Source organism: Cylas formicarius, unplaced genomic scaffold (assembly GCF_029955315.1).
Source record: "Cylas formicarius isolate icCylForm1 unplaced genomic scaffold, icCylForm1.1 PGA_scaffold_18__1_contigs__length_1836631, whole genome shotgun sequence".
In the NCBI taxonomy this organism is placed as follows: Eukaryota; Metazoa; Arthropoda; class Insecta; order Coleoptera; family Brentidae; genus Cylas; species Cylas formicarius.
The window spans coordinates 141,030-160,389 of NW_026844261.1; the positions used below are offsets into that span (position 1 = coordinate 141,030).

At 39.5% G+C, this 19,360-nt stretch overlaps 2 protein-coding genes across 2 annotated transcripts; one reads left to right on the forward strand and one right to left on the reverse strand.

The window, feature by feature from the left end:
- Nucleotides 1-451: 451 nt before the first annotated feature.
- On the reverse strand, nucleotides 452-13,993 carry LOC132695992 (uncharacterized). The gene is made up of 5 exons (XM_060660510.1): nucleotides 13,666-13,993; nucleotides 13,341-13,565; nucleotides 11,503-13,098; nucleotides 682-803; nucleotides 452-583 (listed from the first exon to the last, which is right to left on the reverse strand). Exons 1-5 carry the CDS (start codon nucleotides 13,991-13,993, stop codon nucleotides 452-454), a joined length of 2,403 nt encoding a protein of 800 aa, XP_060516493.1.
- Nucleotides 13,994-17,498: 3,505 nt separating this feature from the next.
- LOC132695986 (uncharacterized) lies at nucleotides 17,499-19,064 on the forward strand. The gene is made up of 3 exons (XM_060660503.1): nucleotides 17,499-17,622; nucleotides 17,686-17,838; nucleotides 18,450-19,064. The coding sequence occupies exons 1-3, from the start codon at nucleotides 17,526-17,528 to the stop codon at nucleotides 18,569-18,571; spliced, it is 372 nt and encodes a 123-aa protein (XP_060516486.1). The 5' UTR covers nucleotides 17,499-17,525; the 3' UTR covers nucleotides 18,572-19,064.
- The last annotated feature ends 296 nt before the right edge of the window (nucleotides 19,065-19,360 follow it).

Below are 19,360 nucleotides of genomic sequence, written 5' to 3' on the forward strand. Positions count from 1 at the left end.
AGCGAACGGAGGTTAAACCGCCGCGTGCAATGCTCCACCACAGAATCATCTCGGTGTCTTCTACGTCTCTTCTTCGTGTTCGAATGTGGTTGTATCTACCATAGATTCAAATTCGGATGGGCACTGCAGAACCGTATTGGATAACGTCGCAACTGTCAATGACGTCACAAATTTCACGTTACAATTAAAATATGTCATATTGGTAATTTCACGAATTAGGCAATTATGTGATATTATGTATGATATTATTAGGCAATTACATGCGATGAAATATTAGAAAATTATTGTGGTTTTTTGGTAATTTCGTTAAGATGTTTAAACATCATTATGCAAAAATATATCGAAAAAATATATTTAAAAATAATCTGTACTAATCCGCATTATTATTGTTTCTTTTACTTTTTCGCGTCCGTTATGCCCTCTAAGTGAGGATCCGAACGACTTGAATGTTTTAACGCCCGGGCACTTCCTCACAATGGAGCCTTTGAACGCCCCTCCCGAGGACCTCGTGCAACACGTCCCAATCGCCTTTCTCGTTGGCAGCTTCTCTCCAAATTTCACCAACAGATCTGGACTTGATGGTCTAAAGAATATCTCCATACGCTCCAAAGAGCCAAATGGAACAGTCTCTCTGCAAATGTAAACCGGGCGCTTTAGTGATTATAAAACAGAGCAACTCACCTCCTTTACAATTGCTCGTTTAAGCGAAGTCCATCCCGGACCTGATGGTGTCGTCCGAGTGGCTACCGTCCGGACAAGCACTGGCGTTTTCAAACGCCCCGTGATTAAGTTGTGTCCCTTGCCTATCAACCCATGACAATACTGCGTATTGTGGTGGGCGGTTATGGACAGATCGCACGTCTGTCCTTGTATATATATAATTTTTTTTTATTATTTTATTTTTTGGTAATTTGCAAAGAGAGAAAGTTTTCTTATGTTTAGTCGGGTTTTTGGGACAAATAATTTTGTGCGTACTCAAATAAAAATTTAAGTTGCTGGAACATTTTTTACCGCGGTATTGCCGTTAAAGTTTTTTTTGGGTCACGCCGATCGGGAGTGCTATTAACATTCCGTGTGCGGCAGCAGCGAGATCTGTTGCGCGTTTTCCGCGAAGGGAACTTTAATTCTAAAGGTTTTCGTTGTGCGTTTTTATGTTGTCCGTGGCGTAACACCAGTAAGTTCTGCGAATTGAGTAGCAAAACTTACAGCAAAGAGGAAGCAGGCCTGCTGAGGAGACGGAGGCGTGCGCTTAAGGTGAGACCTTAAAGTTCTTTAGCGGCCCGTTTGGCGATCGGTAGTATTTCTAAATTTTTAAAGCCTACAGTCCACTTTAAAGCTCTTTCGAGCTCGCCGCCCATTTTCTTTTCATATCGGTGGTCATTCCGCGAAAAGAAATTACCTTTTTTGTAAAGAACTAGTCAGCAACTCAACCTTAAGTACCTATAATTTAAAGTTCGTAGAAACATGGCTGCGAACACTTTTTTTTGGGATCTGAAACGTTTACTCTTTTGTGGAAGCTCAATATTTTTGGTGATGTTAAATATCTACAGGGTGGGGCAATTTTTGGTCAGTTAAATTTATCCTCAAGTTTTTTGTGTGATTCCACTTACTTTCATTAATGATTGAGATATTAAATTAAATAAAAACATATTAAATATTACAGCTTGGTTTTTAAACATTGTAAATTTATGTTAATAAAACAAAAAAGTAAAAATGAAATTTTGTTACTCCTATTTAACATACGTGATTGCAATACGATTATTAGAAATTGTCCCCCCGTAACTACAAATTCTTGCATTTTAAGAGATACGATAATTTTGCCTGTGTATATTTCGATATGTGCTTATCCATTTGATATTTGATATTGCAAATTAATTACAATTGCAATTAAAATATTGACAGAAAAAAACTTAGTTTAAACTGTTTGTTAGTTTGTTTGTTTGTTAGTTGTCATTAACAAAACTAAGATTTAAAAAATATCTTACTCATAGTATTCATCGTGAGTTTTCTGGGTATCGCCCATAAAATTCGCAAATTGCTTCGTTTCGTTTGGTGTCATATTAAGTATTTGCATGACAGTAGCGATGTGCTTTCGTAATTTGTTGCTAGAAATAGCATCTGGATTCTGCAACTCAATTTTTTTGGTTAGCATTCCAATGGCGACATCACTTTTGCCCCACTTTATCTTGCTGCCAGGTACGGCGAAGACATAAATTTTTCTTCTGAAATATATTTATTTCTATTACTCAACATAGTTTCAATAAAATCTTCCAAGTAGATATAAGCAGCAAAAACCGCACATAACCTCAATTTCCTAACCCCCCGCAGCGGGGGCCCCCCGCGCGTGGCGTCCTAGTGTACCCCCTGGCTACCAGAGTGCGCTCCGCCCCCCACCCAGCTTGTGTAGCGTCCTGTTTTGCCCCGGTTCCGCCCGTCGCTGCTAGATGTCGCGCGCTCCGACCGTCGTAGGCCCCCCCCGGTAGAGGGCGGTGACGGTGCGGCGCGGAGACGGTGTGGCGCGGTGACGCGGGGGATCGGGTCGTCGGTAAACAAGTCGAGTGACTTATACAGAGTGTCTCAATAATCACGGTTTAATAAAAGAAAAACTATAGATACAATAACAAATATTTATTAGCTCATATGTAGACAACGTAGTGCTTCGTACAAGCGGTGTTTCTGGTCCATGAGATTTTCTACTTCATGGCGGTCGAGGATAATTTCGTCGCCATGATCCTGTTTCAGTATCAACTCACAGCTCTCTTCGTCGTTCGAATAGGTCACCTCGATACTGCTCCCGATGTAGACTGTTATGTCGTTCCAGAACATGATTTCTCCCACCTCGTCCCCCAGAAAGAACAAAAAATCCCAAAAATCCTGGACTTGAAAATCTATGTGCTTGTTCTTGAAGATGAAACGGACACCTGAATTCTTTATTTCGAAAATCGTGTTTTCATCGATAGTGACCACTTTGTTACACATTGCGACAAACAGACTGACTTCGGTATCAAATTCAAATGTACTTATATATCAACAACCCCCCACTATCGGTGTAATTAAGCGAGATATTTACATTTAGTCAATTTGAATAAGCATTTTGCCAAAAGAAGCAAACAAGCGCACGTAGTTACATATAGCGGGATTAAACTAGTTTTTCGATCTGCCGAGATGTTGTATTCGTTACCGCAATTGTCGTTAACGCCACCGCTGGTGTTATTACCTTGTAATTTAAATACGGCTTATCTGCGGTAGTGTTATTCGACAATGTCACGCTAAAAGTTTGTAGCTTGTCGATTCCGTTGACCTGAGCGAGGTGCATACGCGTCCACGTTTCGGGCCAAATGCAATGATTATTATGATTTTTGAAACAAACGAACGCTTCAATCACATCCTTAGGTTTATGTATATAGAAAACGTTTTGTACCACAGCCGACAACAAAACAAAGTGAGCACTTAACAAAACCATGTTTCTAGCCCGAATGAATCTATTATAGATCTCGGTAACTGCTTTTATAACACTCAAACAATAATGACATTTATTCTGGGGAGGTGCCGGGCCGTCGATATGCATTTTGCTGTCCGGTCTGTTATAGTGAACAAAGCAGGGCAAATGAGTTTGCAATTCAAAATTGTTGCGATGTCGTACTGGTAACTTATGCCACATATTTAACAAATCGTGCGGTCACACATGCTCCAAAAAATGTTGCACAGGAATCAATTCAAGTTGTTCGGTATCCAAGCTTCTAAAATCGTCGAAGAAAACTATCTTCTTATTCATTGTTGTGAAAGATCGATAACTTTCTTAACAAATCCCTAATTTGTTAAAAGACACTCTCTGTGGGACAATTAATTCCGACAAGACTCAAGTCTATTTCACCGACTCTCGTTAATTTATTCAAAAATTCGTTGTATTCGTAATACGTTTTCTCTTTGAAAAAATACAAATGTCCGTTGGTGTATCGAAACGCGCCCGACAAATCGTCGGGCAGACCCGGAAACAGTTCCGTAGTAAAACCGTGTTCACTCGCACTCAAAGAACACTCGTCTATTTCTGCATAGTAGCGTTTACCGTAAAATATATACGTTCGACCGCCATACGTATTAAAAATGGCGTTCACTGTTTTACCCGCAGGCACACCCAGTCGCTGGACGCTTTGTCGGTCGCCCACTACCGTGAAACTCGGAAAGTGAAGTAAATAAAACGAATCACCGGTGACTACCAAAAGTTGTCCGTTGGGTCTTTGGTAGATATGCGAAATAGGAGCGTAAATAGGGACATAATCTGATATCATTTTAGGTTCCATGTAGACTTTATCACCTAATCTTATTATTATTATAATATTATATTATTATTCTGAGTAATTTAAGAAAAAATTTAAATTTGATTCATCACTCCATATTTTAAAAACCTCGGTTGCCAGCACTTTTAACTCTTGATAGTGACTGGGCGGTACTTGAATATACCAATTTAAATCCGTTTTCTGCCATCGCGAAACAGTCGTGAAGGCATTTTCTATTACACCACATCGGGGTTTATTTATTAGTTCGACGGTTTCGTTATTAAGAGTACCATTTACCGGTAAATTATAGAAATCCTGAAAATCTATTAGGGCACGTTGCAAACTGGACGCATTGATCTGCGTTAAAGATTCGTTGTCGTTAGGTGAAAGGAATCCGAATTTTTGTAAATATTCAATCACACCTTCCTCGGGCAGCGCGGCGACTATCGTCGACAAGTCCGAATAGGTAGTAAAGACAGCGTAGCATAGCAACAAGACTCTCATCTCGTTCAAGGTCAGTAAAATACTAAAATGTATTCGGTTCCTAGCTAATCTTTTATAGGTAAAATAACAAAGAGAAGTGATGAACCAAACGCTTTTAGTCGCTATTTTGCGTGAGATGACGCAGAATATTACTCGAGAAATGGAACGAAAAAAGAATTATACTTCAATAGATTACAGTTTCGCAATTTGTATTCATATCATAGCATTATCGTGCTTTATTTTTACGTGTAAATGTATTATTAATTTTTTTGGATTGAAATAAAAAGTCTTATTTAAATAAAAAAAAAGTTTTATTTCATACAGGGATCCTTGAATACAACCAATTATATAAAAGGGCAGAATTTCTCAACGCGCACATGCGCAGTCTTCCTCCGGAGTGAAACATGCAATGGGCGTGATCCGGTTGAAATTTCGGAGGATTCAACCAATTATCATCGTCGAATTTCTCCATGTTAATGACTCTGCATGCGACATCCTCCCGATCCAATTTCGACATTAAAAATTCCATTTTTGATCTTCCTCTCACGTATATCAAGTCACCCTTTTCTATCAGTAGTGCGATTAACGTATCAATGTCGGAATATTGAACAAAACCAGAACTGTATTTGAGACCGTGATGATATTGTTCGATCCAGCGTACCGTTCTTTTTTCTGCACCGGTCAACGTGCAATATTCACGCGGCGGTATCAAAACGTAATGACTAATTTGACATCCATTGTAGACAGCCATTTCTTTAACGACAAATCCATCTTCTAACTGGAAGCCTTGAATATCTACCGCAACGATGCGCATTTTTAATATGACTGGTTAAGATTAGGTTCCTCCGGCGGTATTTATGTTAGATTTCGAACCATCTCGCTGAGCTTGTTATAAGGGATGTGAGGAAAAAACTGCGTTGCTTGACTATATAGCTTTCAAAAACTGCGCGATTTTCGTCATCGACTGTTCTCGAAGAAACGACATTGTAAAATCCAGCACTGTCGACGTAAAGTTAGACATCGAAGCAAAAAAAGGATTTCCCGCGAATACACGTGCCTATTGCATCACCATTCACGATTGTATCGTGGAACAACTACCGCTCAGCGAGATTGTTCGAAATCTAACATAAATACCGCCGGAGGAACCTAATCTTAACCAGTCATATTAAAAATGCGCATCGTTGTGGTAGATATTCAAGGCTTCCAGTTAGAAGATGGATTTGTCGTTAAAGAAATGGCTGTCTACAATGGATGTCAAATTAGTCATTACGTTTTGATACCGCCGCGTGAATATTGCACGTTGACCGGTGCAGAAAAAAGAACGGTACGCTGGCTCGAACAATATCATCACGGTCTCAAATACAGTTCTGGTTTTGTTCAATATTCCGACACTGATACGTTAATCGCACTACTGATAGAAAATGCTGACTTGATATACGTGAGAGGAAGATCAAAAATGGAATTTTTAATGTCGAAAATGGATCGGGAGGATGTCGCATGCAGAGTCATTAACATGGAGAAATTCGACGATGATAATTGGTTGAATCCTCCGAAATTTCAACCGGATCACGCCCATTGCATGTTTCACTCCGGAGGAAGACTGCGCATGTGCGCGTTGAGAAATTCTGCCCTTTTATATAATTGGTTGTATTCAAGGATCCCTGTATGAAATAAAACTTTTTTTTTTATTTAAATAAGACTTTTTATTTCAATCCAAAAAAATTAATAATACATTTACACGTAAAAATAAAGCACGATAATGCTATGATATGAATACAAATTGCGAAACTGTAATCTATTGAAGTATAATTCTTTTTTCGTTCCATTTCTCGAGTAATATTCTCCGTCATCTCACGCAAAATAGCGACTAAAAGCGTTTGGTTCATCACTTCTCTTTGTTATTTTACCTATAAAAGATTAGCTAGGAACCGAATACATTTTAGTATTTTACTGACCTTGAACGAGATGAGAGTCTTGTTGCTATGCTACGCTGTCTTTACTACCTGTTCGGACTTGTCGACGATAGTCGCCGCGCTGCCCGAGGAAGGTGTGATTGAATATTTACAAAAATTCGGATTCCTTTCACCTAACGACAACGAATCTTTAACGCAGATCAATGCGTCCAGTTTGCAACTCTAATGCTCTAATGCTCTAATGGATTTTCAGGATTTCTATAATTTACCGGTGGATGGTACTTTTAATAACGAAACCGTCGAACTAATAAATAAACCCCGATGTGGTGTAATAGAAAATGCCTTCACGACTGTTTCGCGATGGCAGAAAACGGATTTAAATTGGTATATTCAAGTACCGCCCAGTCACTATCAAGAGTTAAAAGTGCTGGCAACCGAGGTTTTTAAAATATGGAGTGATGAATCAAATTTAAATTTTTTCTTAAATTACTCAGAACCGGATATAATGATTTTGATGTCTGACAAATATACTACCCACAGACATAGCATAAGATGTAAAGGGAACGAAACCTGCCCTTTTGCTTTCGACGGAAGGGGTAACATATTAGGACATGCATTTTTTCCAAATCAACAACAAGAGTGCGTTGAAGTTCATTTGGATAAATCCGAAGATTGGTACTACGGTTTAGAAGTGCCTGCGCCCGTAGGAAAGACGAGCTTGTTTACTGTGTTGTTCCACGAAATTGGACATACGTTGGGTTTGGCGCACAGTAACGATCGCAATGCCATTATGTACCCTTGGTATAGCTTAAATTCTAAGACATTGTCATACGACGATGTTGCAGGTCTTCAACGTTTATATGGTAAAAAAACCACAACCACCGCCCGCGTAACAACTCCCACTACAACAACAACAACAACAACAACAACTACCACTACCACTACTACTACAACTACGAAACCTCCGATAGGGAAAAACGAAACAAAAGTACCAGATTTGTGTCACGTAAATCCATCCATATTTTTGGTTACGTCTAACCATCATATGTATCTATTTTACGACAAATGGGTTTGGATAATAAGATTAGGTGATAAAGTCTACATGGAACCTAAAATGATATCAGATTATGTCCCTATTTACGCTCCTATTTCGCATATCTACCAAAGACCCAACGGACAACTTTTGGTAGTCACCGGTGATTCGTTTTATTTACTTCACTTTCCGAGTTTCACGGTAGTGGGCGACCGACAAAGCGTCCAGCGATTGGGTGTGCCTGCGGGTAAAACAGTGAACGCCATTTTTAATACGTATGGCGGTCGAACGTATATATTTTACGGTAAACGCTACTATGCAGAAATAGACGAGTGTTTTTTGAGTGCGAGTGAACACGGTTTTACTACGGAACTGTTTCCGGGTCTGCCCGAGGATTTGTCGGGCGCGTTTCGATACACCAACGGACATTTGTATTTTTTCAAAGAGAAAACGTATTACGAATACAACGAATTTTTGAATAAATTAACGAGAGTCGGTGAAATAGACTTGAGTCTTGTCGGAATTAATTGTCCCACAGAGAGTGTCTTTAAACAAATTAGGGATTTGTTAAGAAAGTTATCGATCTTTCACAACAATGAATAAGAAGATAGTTTTCTTCGACGATTTTAGAAGCTTGGATACCGAACAACTTGAATTGATTCCTGTGCAACATTTTTTGGAGCATGTGAGACCGCACGATTTGTTAAATATGTGGCATAAGTTACCAGTACGACATCGCAACAATTTTGAATTGCAAACTCATTTGCCCTGCTTTGTTCACTATAACAGACCGGACAGCAAAATGCATATCGACGGCCCGGCACCTCCCCAGAATAAATGTCATTATTGTTTGAGTGTTATAAAAGCAGTTACCGAGATCTATAATAGATTCATTCGGGCTAGAAACATGGTTTTGTTAAGTGCTCACTTTGTTTTGTTGTCGGCTGTGGTACAAAACGTTTTCTATATACATAAACCTAAGGATGTGATTGAAGCGTTCGTTTGTTTCAAAAATCATAATAATCATTGCATTTGGCCCGAAACATGGACGCGTATGCAACTCGTTCAGGTCAACGGAATCGACAAGCTACAAACTTTTAGCGTGACATTGTCGAATAACACTACCGCAGATAAGCCGTATTTAAATTACAAGGTAATAACACCAGCGGCGGCGTTAACGACAATTGCGGTAACGAATACAACATCTCGGCAGATCGAAAAACTAGTTTAATCCCGCTATATGTAACTACGTGCGCTTGTTTGCTTCTTTTGGCAAAATGCTTATTCAAATTGACTAAATGTAAATATCTCGCTTAATTACACCGATAGTGGGGGGTTGTTGATATATAAGTACATTTGAATTTGATACCGAAGTCAGTCTGTTTGTCGCAATGTGTAACAAAGTGGTCACTATCGATGAAAACACGATTTTCAAAATAAAGAATTCAGGTGTCCGTTTCATCTTCAAGAACAAGCACATAGATTTTCAAGTCCAGGATTTTTGGGATTTTTTGTTCTTTCTGGGGGACGAGGTGGGAGAAATCATGTTCTGGAACGACATAACAGTCTACATCGGGAGCAGTATCGAGGTGACCTATTCGAACGACGAAGAGAGCTGTGAGTTGATACTGAAACAGGATCATGGCGACGAAATTATCCTCGACCGCCATGAAGTAGAAAATCTCATGGACCAGAAACACCGCTTGTACGAAGCACTACGTTGTCTACATATGAGTTAATAAATATTTGTTATTGTATCTATAGTTTTTCTTTTATTAAACCGTGATTATTGAGACACTCTGTATAAGTCACTCGACTTGTTTACCGACGACCCGATCCCCCGCGTCACCGCGCCACACCGTCTCCGCGCCGCACCGTCACCGCCCTCTACCGGGGGGGGCCTACGACGGTCGGAGCGCGCGACATCTAGCAGCGACGGGCGGAACCGGGGCAAAACAGGACGCTACACAAGCTGGGTGGGGGGCGGAGCGCACTCTGGTAGCCAGGGGGTACACTAGGACGCCACGCGCGGGGGGGCCCGCTGCGGGGGGTTAGGAAATTGAGGTTATGTGCGGTTTTTGCTGCTTATATCTACCTGGAAGATTTTATTGAAACTATGTTGAGTAATAGAAATAAATATATTTCAGAAGAAAAATTTATGTCTTCGCCGTACCTGGCAGCAAGATAAAGTGGGGCAAAAGTGATGTCGCCATTAGAATGCTAACAAAAAAAAAATGAGTTGCAGAATCCAGATGCTATTTCTAGCAACAAATTACGAAAGCACATCGCTACTGTCATGCAAATACTTAATATGACACCAAACGAAACGAAGCAATTTGCGAATTTTATGGGCGATACCCAGAAAACTCACGATGAATACTATGAGTAAGATATTTTTTAAATCTTAGTTTTGTTAATGACAACTAACAAACAAACAAACTAACAAACAGTTTAAACTAAGTTTTTTTCTGTCAATATTTTAATTGCAATTGTAATTAATTTGCAATATCAAATATCAAATGGATAAGCACATATCGAAATATACACAGGCAAAATTATCGTATCTCTTAAAATGCAAGAATTTGTAGTTACGGGGGGACAATTTCTAATAATCGTATTGCAATCGCGTATGTTAAATAGGAGTAACAAAATTTCATTTTTACTTTTTTGTTTTATTAACATAAATTTACAATGTTTAAAAACCAAGCTGTAATATTTAATATGTTTTTATTTAATTTAATATCTCAATCATTAATGAAAGTAAGTGGAATCACACAAAAAACTTGAGGATAAATTTAACTGACCAAAAATTGCCCCACCCTGTAGATATTTAACATCACCAAAAATATTGAGCTTCCACAAAAGAGTAAACGTTTCAGATCCCAAAAAAAAGTGTTCGCAGCCATGTTTCTACGAACTTTAAATTATAGGTACTTAAGGTTGAGTTGCTGACTAGTTCTTTACAAAAAAGGTAATTTCTTTTCGCGGAATGACCACCGATATGAAAAGAAAATGGGCGGCGAGCTCGAAAGAGCTTTAAAGTGGACTGTAGGCTTTAAAAATTTAGAAATACTACCGATCGCCAAACGGGCCGCTAAAGAACTTTAAGGTCTCACCTTAAGCGCACGCCTCCGTCTCCTCAGCAGGCCTGCTTCCTCTTTGCTGTAAGTTTTGCTACTCAATTCGCAGAACTTACTGGTGTTACGCCACGGACAACATAAAAACGCACAACGAAAATCTTTAGAATTAAAGTTCCCTTCGCGGAAAACGCGCAACAGATCTCGCTGCTGCCGCACACGGAATGTTAATAGCACTCCCGATCGGCGTGACCCAAAAAAAACTTTAACGGCAATACCGCGGTAAAAAATGTTCCAGAAACTTAAATTTTTATTTGAGTACGCACAAAATTATTTGTCCCAAAAACCCGACTAAACATAAGAAAACTTTCTCTCTTTGCAAATCACCAAAAAATAAAATAATAAAAAAAAATTATGTATATACAAGGACAGACGTGCGATCTCTCCATAACCGCCCACCACAATACGCAGTATTGTCATGGGTTGATAGGCAAGGGACACAACTTAATCACGGGGCGTTTGAAAACGCCAGTGCTTGTCCGGACGGTAGCCACTCGGACGACACCATCAGGTTCGGGATGGACTTCGCTTAAACGAGCAATGGGCCATTGTAAAGGAGGTGAGTTGCTCTGTTTTATAATCACTAAAGCGCCCGGTTTACATTTGCAGAGAGACTGTTCCATTTGGCTCTTTGGAGCGTATGGAGATATTCTTTAGACCATCGAGTCCAGATCTGTTGGTGAAATTTGGAGAGAAGCTGCCAACGAGAAAGGCGATTGGGACGTGTTGCACGAGGTCCTCGGGAGGGGCGTTCAAAGGCTCCATTGTGAGGAAGTGCCCGGGCGTTAAAACATTCAAGTCGTTCGGATCCTCACTTAGAGGGCATAACGGACGCGAATTCATTATCGCTTCAACTTGGGTGAATAAAGTGTAGAGTTCCTCAAAAGTTAATACCTGTTCCCCAATCGTACGGGCTATGTGACCCTTAACCGTTTTGATGTTGGACTCCCATAGTCCTCCAAAGTGTGGAGATGAGGGGGGAATAAAGTGCCACTTAATGTAGTGGTGATTGGCGGCGGTTTCAGCCAGCCTGTTTAATTCTTTACTTGCCCCAGAAAAGTTTGTGCCGTTGTCGCTATGAATGTTATCGCATCTGCCGCGGCGGCTGACAAATCGTTTAAAGGCAGCTAAGAATGCGCTCGTGGACAGATCTGACACTAGCTCCAGGTGAACAGCCTTGGTGGAGAAACAAATAAAGAGTGCTAGGTATGCTTTAAGGATCGGTGCCTTTCGAATCCTGGACATTAAAATTGGGAAAGGTCCTGCGAAATCGACGCCGACGGTGCTGAAGGGCTTAAGTTCGGAAATGCGCGCTATGGATAAGTTTCCCATTAAAGGAACAGGCGACGTGGGGTTTACTCGAAAGCATTTGACGCATTTGGACAAAACCCTTCGGATTGCTCGTTTTGGAGAAAGAATCCAGAAACGCTGGGAAATTTGGACAGTTTGGATGCCGGCGTGTAAATACTGTACATGAGTCGACTCGATAATCATCTCAGTTAATCGGCACTGGCTAGGAAGTAACGCAGGAAATTTACGTTCGTAGGAAATGGTTGCTTGGCTTAATCGTCCACCCACTCTCAAAGTTCCAACATCGTCAAGAAATGGAGATAGTTTCCTGAAATTTTTAGCAAGAGGTTTACCATCCTTAAGAAGACGGAGTTCGTGACTAAAAAATAGGTCTTGCGAGCGTCTTACGAAAATTAACAGAGAATTGTAACTCTCGAAGGATGTCAGAAAACCGGTTTCCAATTTATTCGATTTACGCAAGTAATGCACGTAACGTACCAAATAACTCAGCGACCGAACACATTTGTTTAAGGATGAAGAGTTCTCGAGCATGGTGTCTAGAAAATTTGTGGAAGCTTGGGTGGTATGGAGGTTTAAGGTGCGAGCCTCCAATTCGTGGTCGTGGACGTCGGTGGGGTCACGTTCTAAAATAATGGGATTGCAATGCAAAAAGGATGGCCCCGCCCACCATAGAGAACTGTTCACTAACTCGGAAGGTAAATAACCACGGGATCCAAGGTCAGCGGGGTTCTCTCTAGATGAGACATAATGCCAACTGGAAGGATTAACTCTTTCCTGAACAAAAGACACCCTGTTACTGACGAAAGTCTTCCAACGGTGCGGAGAAGATCTCAACCAACCCAGAGTAACCGTGGAATCAGAGTAACAGAAAATATCTGTAACTTCGATATCGGATGACTTAATAGCCGTGGCCACAAATGACACCAAGCGAGCCGCTAACACGGCTGCACATAATTCCAGACGCGGAATTGATACTATTTTCTTGACAGGCGCGACTTTAGATTTAGCCGTTACGAAATGAAGGACGGGTGAGGCTGACGACGTTAAACATCGAAAGTATAACACAGCGCAGTAACCTATTTCACTAGCGTCGCCAAAGCAGTGAATTTCCAATTTGGACATCTCATTAGGTAAAAGGCGTCTCGCAATATTTAGATTTCCAAGGACAGAAATTTCGGATACGTACTTCTCCCACCAACGAACCACATCGTTGAGGGTTTGTCGTCCCAACCGATTTTTTGAGACCAAATTTTTTGAATGATATGCTTAGTGAGGAGAGTGACGGGAGATAGAAAGCCTAAGGGGTCGAATATCCGTGCTAAGTTGGACAAAAGGAGTCGCTTCGTGCAACCGGAATCAAAAGCCTTCACTTTAAATCGGAAGGTATCGGATGGAGCATCCCATTCTAATCCTAAAACCCTTAGAGTCGGGGAAGACAGTTTGCTTACAAATTCAAGGGGGTTAATCGCCAGATCGGATGTCAGAATTCCCTCCAATACGGCGGGACTTACTGGACCATTTCTTTAACTCGAAACCGCCCGTGTTTAATAATGCGATGAGTTCATCGCGCAAAGCTAAAGCGGTTTGGATCGAACAACAAGAGACGACAATATCGTCAACGTAGGTGTTCCTTTTAAGGGCTTTGGCAGCTAGGGGATATTTATGCCCTTCCTCGACCGCCAATTGGTGCAGATATCGTATTGCGAGGTAAGGCGAACAAGAAAGACCGTACACGACTCGGTTTATTCGAAAGTCCTTTACAGGCTCGTTAGGCGTGTTGCGCCAAAGAACTCGTTGGTAGTCCGTATGAAGCGGATTAACCAAAATTTGACGATACATTTTGGAAATGTCGGCGGTCAGAATACAACTGAATAAACGAAAATTTAATAATATTGTAGATATATCACTCTGGAGTTTTGGACCGGTGAATATATCATTGAGGGAAGGCTGGTTGTGAAGGTGTGCGGAACCGTTAAAAACCACCCTTAGTTTACTGGTTAAACTTTCCGGCGTTAAAACACAATGGTGGGATAGATAATAACAGTGAGAGGACTGAACGAATCGTCTGGAATAGATTCCATGTGGTTAAGCGCAATAAATTCGTTCATGAAATCGCGATATTGCGAGTAAATCTCAGGCTGCTTCTTAAGTCTCCGCTCAAGGGAATAAAACCTCTGTAAAGCCAGAGATCGGATATTTGGGAAGATAGGGGCTTCTTCCTTAAAAGGTAAGTCGACGATGAACCGACCAGACGGCTGGTCTCGCCGGTGTGTGCTGACAAATGTTTGTTCCGCCTTAATGTCATCGGGAGATAGACGAGGTGCATCAGGAAGTGTCTTTAATTCCCAGAATTTGTCCAATTGTTGATCAAGGGAAACCGTGTCCTCAAGATGACAAAACAACGTAGCGAGTGCAGGCGCTTTGAAATGATTTATTTTCCCCATAAGGACATAGCCGAAGAATATATTAATTGCGTCGGGCTGGTCTTTAGATCCAGGGATGCGTCCGTCCAACAGAATTTTAGAAAAGACGTCGGCACCCAGAAGGAGATCTATAGGTCCCCTGCGGGAAAATTGGTCATCGGCCAAGTGTAAATTAGTTAAGCGGGACCAGTGACTATGTTTAACATCCAAAGCAGGCTGGTCTTCGCAAATTTTTTTCAGAATTAAAGCGTCAGTGGTTAAAACATGATGAGTTTTATACATCGGTCTAAAAAATATAGTTACTCCACCTAAATCAGCTTGCGAATGCATGGCGCCTAAGCCGTTTATACGAACCTCTAGGGGAGACGGTCGTAAGCCTAACCGGCTAACTGTTTTTTGAGTTATGAATGACACATACTTCCTGAATCGAGTAAGCATCGTATCGGCTGGTAGATTCCGCGACCGTCGAGTATTTCGAGAAAAGCAGTGGAAAGTAAAACGCTCGAATTTGCTGAAGAAAAACCTGCAGTTACGGTTAATGGATTTATGTGGTCAGAGAGCTTAAGCGAATCATTGTTAGCGGGGGGTGACTGAAAGTGAAGTAATGTGTGATGTTTTTTGTGGCACATATGACAACTCCACGTTGAGGTACAGGTACTAAAACGGTGAGAGCCTAAACAATTTACGCACATTTTTCCCCTCTTAACCAGATTGTAGCGCTCTGCGGGAGATTTTTCCAAAAACTCGCTGCATTTATAAATAAAATGAGAATTTTTACAAACAGGACATTTTGGTCGATTTTCAGTTTGAGCCAGCATTGCTGTAGAGTTGGAGAAAGTTGGCTTTTTGAGAAAAATTTGCTTTGTTTTAGTTTGAAAATTAATATTGTCCAACGCCAGACAATTTTTACTTAAAAATTGCTTTAATTTAGCATAACTTGGAATAGTACTGTCGTTGTGATGAAGTTCAAATAGTGTAACTAGAGAAACCGTGAGTCTTTTCAGCATCATTTGAACAAGTATAAAGTCCCAGTGTTCCGTGGGTAACGCTAGTTTTTGCAAAGCTGCGACATTTTTTGAAAACGTATCTAATAAAGAGCGTAACTCTTTTGAATTATCTGAGGTAAGTTTAGGTGAGCATTCGAGGTTATTCCATAAATTTGAAGCAATAACTCTCACATTATTGAACCTTTCTTTTAGTAAATCGTAAGCAATTGTGTAATTATCTGCTGTGATATCCAAATGGTCGACAGCGTCCCGAGCGACACCTTTCAAGCAAGAAACTAATAGGTTAAATTTGTCAATCGCTTTTAAGTGGGGGACCGTATGAACACGCGCATCAAATTGATCGAGAAAACTCCGAAACTCGGTAACTTCTCCGCTAAATGTCGGTAACTCAGGCTTGGGTAAATTTAAATATGCAGAGATGGGCAATTGTTCACCCGGTATAGCCACAGATTGCATCGTCGGCTTCATTAAACGTTGCGTATAAATAGCTTGAATTCTATAATATTGAATATCGAATTTTTTTCGAAAATCATCCTCAATCTTGAATAGTTCATCCGCATTTTGCTTATCACATATGATTGATATAATTTTATTGTGAAGTTTATAAAAATTTGTTCGAGTTTCCTCAAGTTCTTTATACATAGCTTCAAGAATGGGATAAAAACTTTCATCTTCGGCATTAACTTTCAGAGCAACATCGTATATTTCGTTCAATTTATGAATTTCAGTCGACCGGAGTACTTTATTCTTTTTATAATCACCCATTTTTTTTTCTTTTCGGTGAGTAAAAAGTAAACGGTTCAAACCTAATAAAAACTGGTCAAACTCTTCACACACTAATATTAAATTATGTGCCCTGCTCTATTTACCTGACTAAAAATTAAATTATCTAAAATGAACAACTGCGTATTGTATGGACGAAAGGTACATAAAACGGAATGCGAAGGTCATCAATTTTTTTGTTTTGCTCAAGAATTAGATCTTGACAGAAAATGTTTAAATCCAATTTCAAGTAACTTAATTAAAATTGTGCCCTCTCCGTGGTAATAATCGAAATCAAAATAATGCGGATTGAAATAATGAATTTATTTTAATTTCTGTAAGAGAGAAATGTTTTCCGTTGCGTAGCTAAGGCTAAAAACTGCCGAATCCGGCTCGAAGGACCAAATAATTTCTTTTCGCGGAATAACCACCGATATGAAAAGAAAATGGGCGGCGCGCTCGGAAGAGCTTTAAAGTGGACTGTAGGCTTTAAAAATTTAGAAATACTACCGATCGCCAAACGGGCCGCTAAAGAACTTTAAGGTCTCACCTTAAGCGCACGCCTCCGTCTCCTCAGCAGGCCTGCTTCCTCTTTGCTGTAAGTTTTGCTACTCAATTCGCAGAACTTACTGGTGTTACGCCACGGACAACATAAAAACGCACAACGAAAATCTTTAGAATTAAAGTTCCCTTCGCGGAAAACGCGCAACAGATCTCGGTGCTGCCGCACACGGAATGTTAATGCACTCCCGATCGGCTTGACCCAAAAAAAAACTTTAACGGCAATACCGCGGTAAAAAATGTTCCAGCAACTTAAATTTTTATTTGAGTACGCACAAAATTATTTGTCCCAAAAACCCGACTAAACATAAGAAAACTTTCTCTCTTTGCAAATTACCAAAAAATAAAATAATAAAAAAAAATTATATATATATATACAAGGACAGACGTGCGATCTGTCCAAAAGGTATTGTCTTTCGCATGTTAATATTGCACAAAAACAAGGCCATTGAAGAAAAATAACTTGTGTGAACTTGCATAGTTGAGGCACTTTTCTTCTCTTGTCTTCTTTTTTTGTTTGCTAATTAGGTAGTCTTATTTGTGTATGAATTTCATAGTTGTTATTCCAGGCTGCCTGTAGATATTTACCAGACCGCAAAGGTTTCAAAAATACCATTGATGATGGAAAAAGGAACCCTTCCTGTCGAATATAAAGGCAAATCGATAAACGAAATGGACATTGATATTGACTATCCCGAAGAAAATGAACCTAAAGGTAGTCATGCAAAAAGTTTTCTGTTTACTACTAGTTTGCCATTTTATATCTAAATGGTTTCAGAGTCCTCGTCACCAAATGCGCCCACACAAGACAATGAAATATTGTTTGTGTGGAAAAAAGAAAATATTGAAGCGAATAAAGATAATAATATTTTTGACCAACCAATTCCTGAAAACATTAAGAAGAACGAAGATCAAGAAACTGCTGATATAGGTAATTCTGTATGTTTTTATTACTTTTACTCAGTTATACTGCCATAGGCATGGTTCATTAGAATAAGAGGTAAAAATAAACCGATGCGAGTTAACGAAAATTTAGGTCAGATTTGTTTTTAATAAATTTATTTTGTTACTGTGGTGTCAAAAAACTAATAATACTAGTGCGAATATAAGTGAAACAGTTGTGTGTTTTTGACAAAACACTGTTTCTTTCAGATAAGCCAAAAGTCTCCAAAGTTGTAAATAAACGATGTAAGTGACAAATACTAATTTATAAAATAACGACAAACACACCTTAACTAATTTTTCGAACACGTTTTATGAAAAATATTTTTTATTTTAGTATGGAGCGAGAATGAAGTGAATTGCATCCAGAAGGAGTTTGCACAATACCTCCAAACAAACACTTACCCACCGTGCAGCTAAAATAAGAGAATTTATTACAACCTTTAACTCTAAGAGAAGTGTATCCGTCATAAAATCCAAAATACAACATTTGCTGAAGTTAAGAAAACAGTAAAAGTTTACATTGATTTTGACATCTTGTAACTAATACCTCGATTAATAAAAAAGAGTGTTTTAAATATACTGATCCTTTTTATTTAGGGGGCCCAATTATTCCAGTAGCTGACATGGCACACCAAACTGTTACCTTCTTGGAATGCAATTGTTTTTCATGCTTTTCTTTGGGTTGTCGGGGCTCCAAAAGCGACAGTTTTGTTTGTTAACAATACCCCTCTAGATGGAAGTGAGCCTCATCACTGAATAAAATGTTGTCCAATCCTCCTTCGTTCCAAAACATATTCATCATTGCCTCACAATATTTTTTTCGTAATTCGTAGTCTGTGGGCTTTAGAAACTGCACCAATTGAATTTTGTAGGGATGGAACCGTAAGTCTTTGCTTAAAATCCGTTGCACACTTGAGCGATGAATATTCAGGGCCTGGCCATGTTTTCGAATTGAGCGCCTCGGATGTTCAGTCGCAGCACGTCGCACAATCTCAATATTCTCTGGCGTTCTGATGGACCTCTGTTGACCGGGACGCTTCTGATTTGCCACTGTACCACTTTGTCTAAATCTTTTAACCCACGATTTCAATATATTGTTTGACGGAGCATCACGTAAACGCCGATTATTGTAACGGTTACAAAAACGTCGCCGTGCCGCAACATACGAATCGTTCGATTTTAAGAACGCTTCGACCATAAACGCTCGTTGCTCATTTGACCACTGCTCCATGTTGACTGATAACCAGCGCTAACCCCCCCCCCCCCCAAATATTAAGTTGGATGTACAAGGCGCGTTTAAATAGTGAAATTTACTCTGAGTCACCCGTTATATATATATATATATATATATATATATATATATATATATATATATATATATATATATATATATATATATATATATATATATATATATATATATATATATATATATATATATATATATATATATATATATATATATATATATATATATATATATATATATATATATGTTATATCCGGAA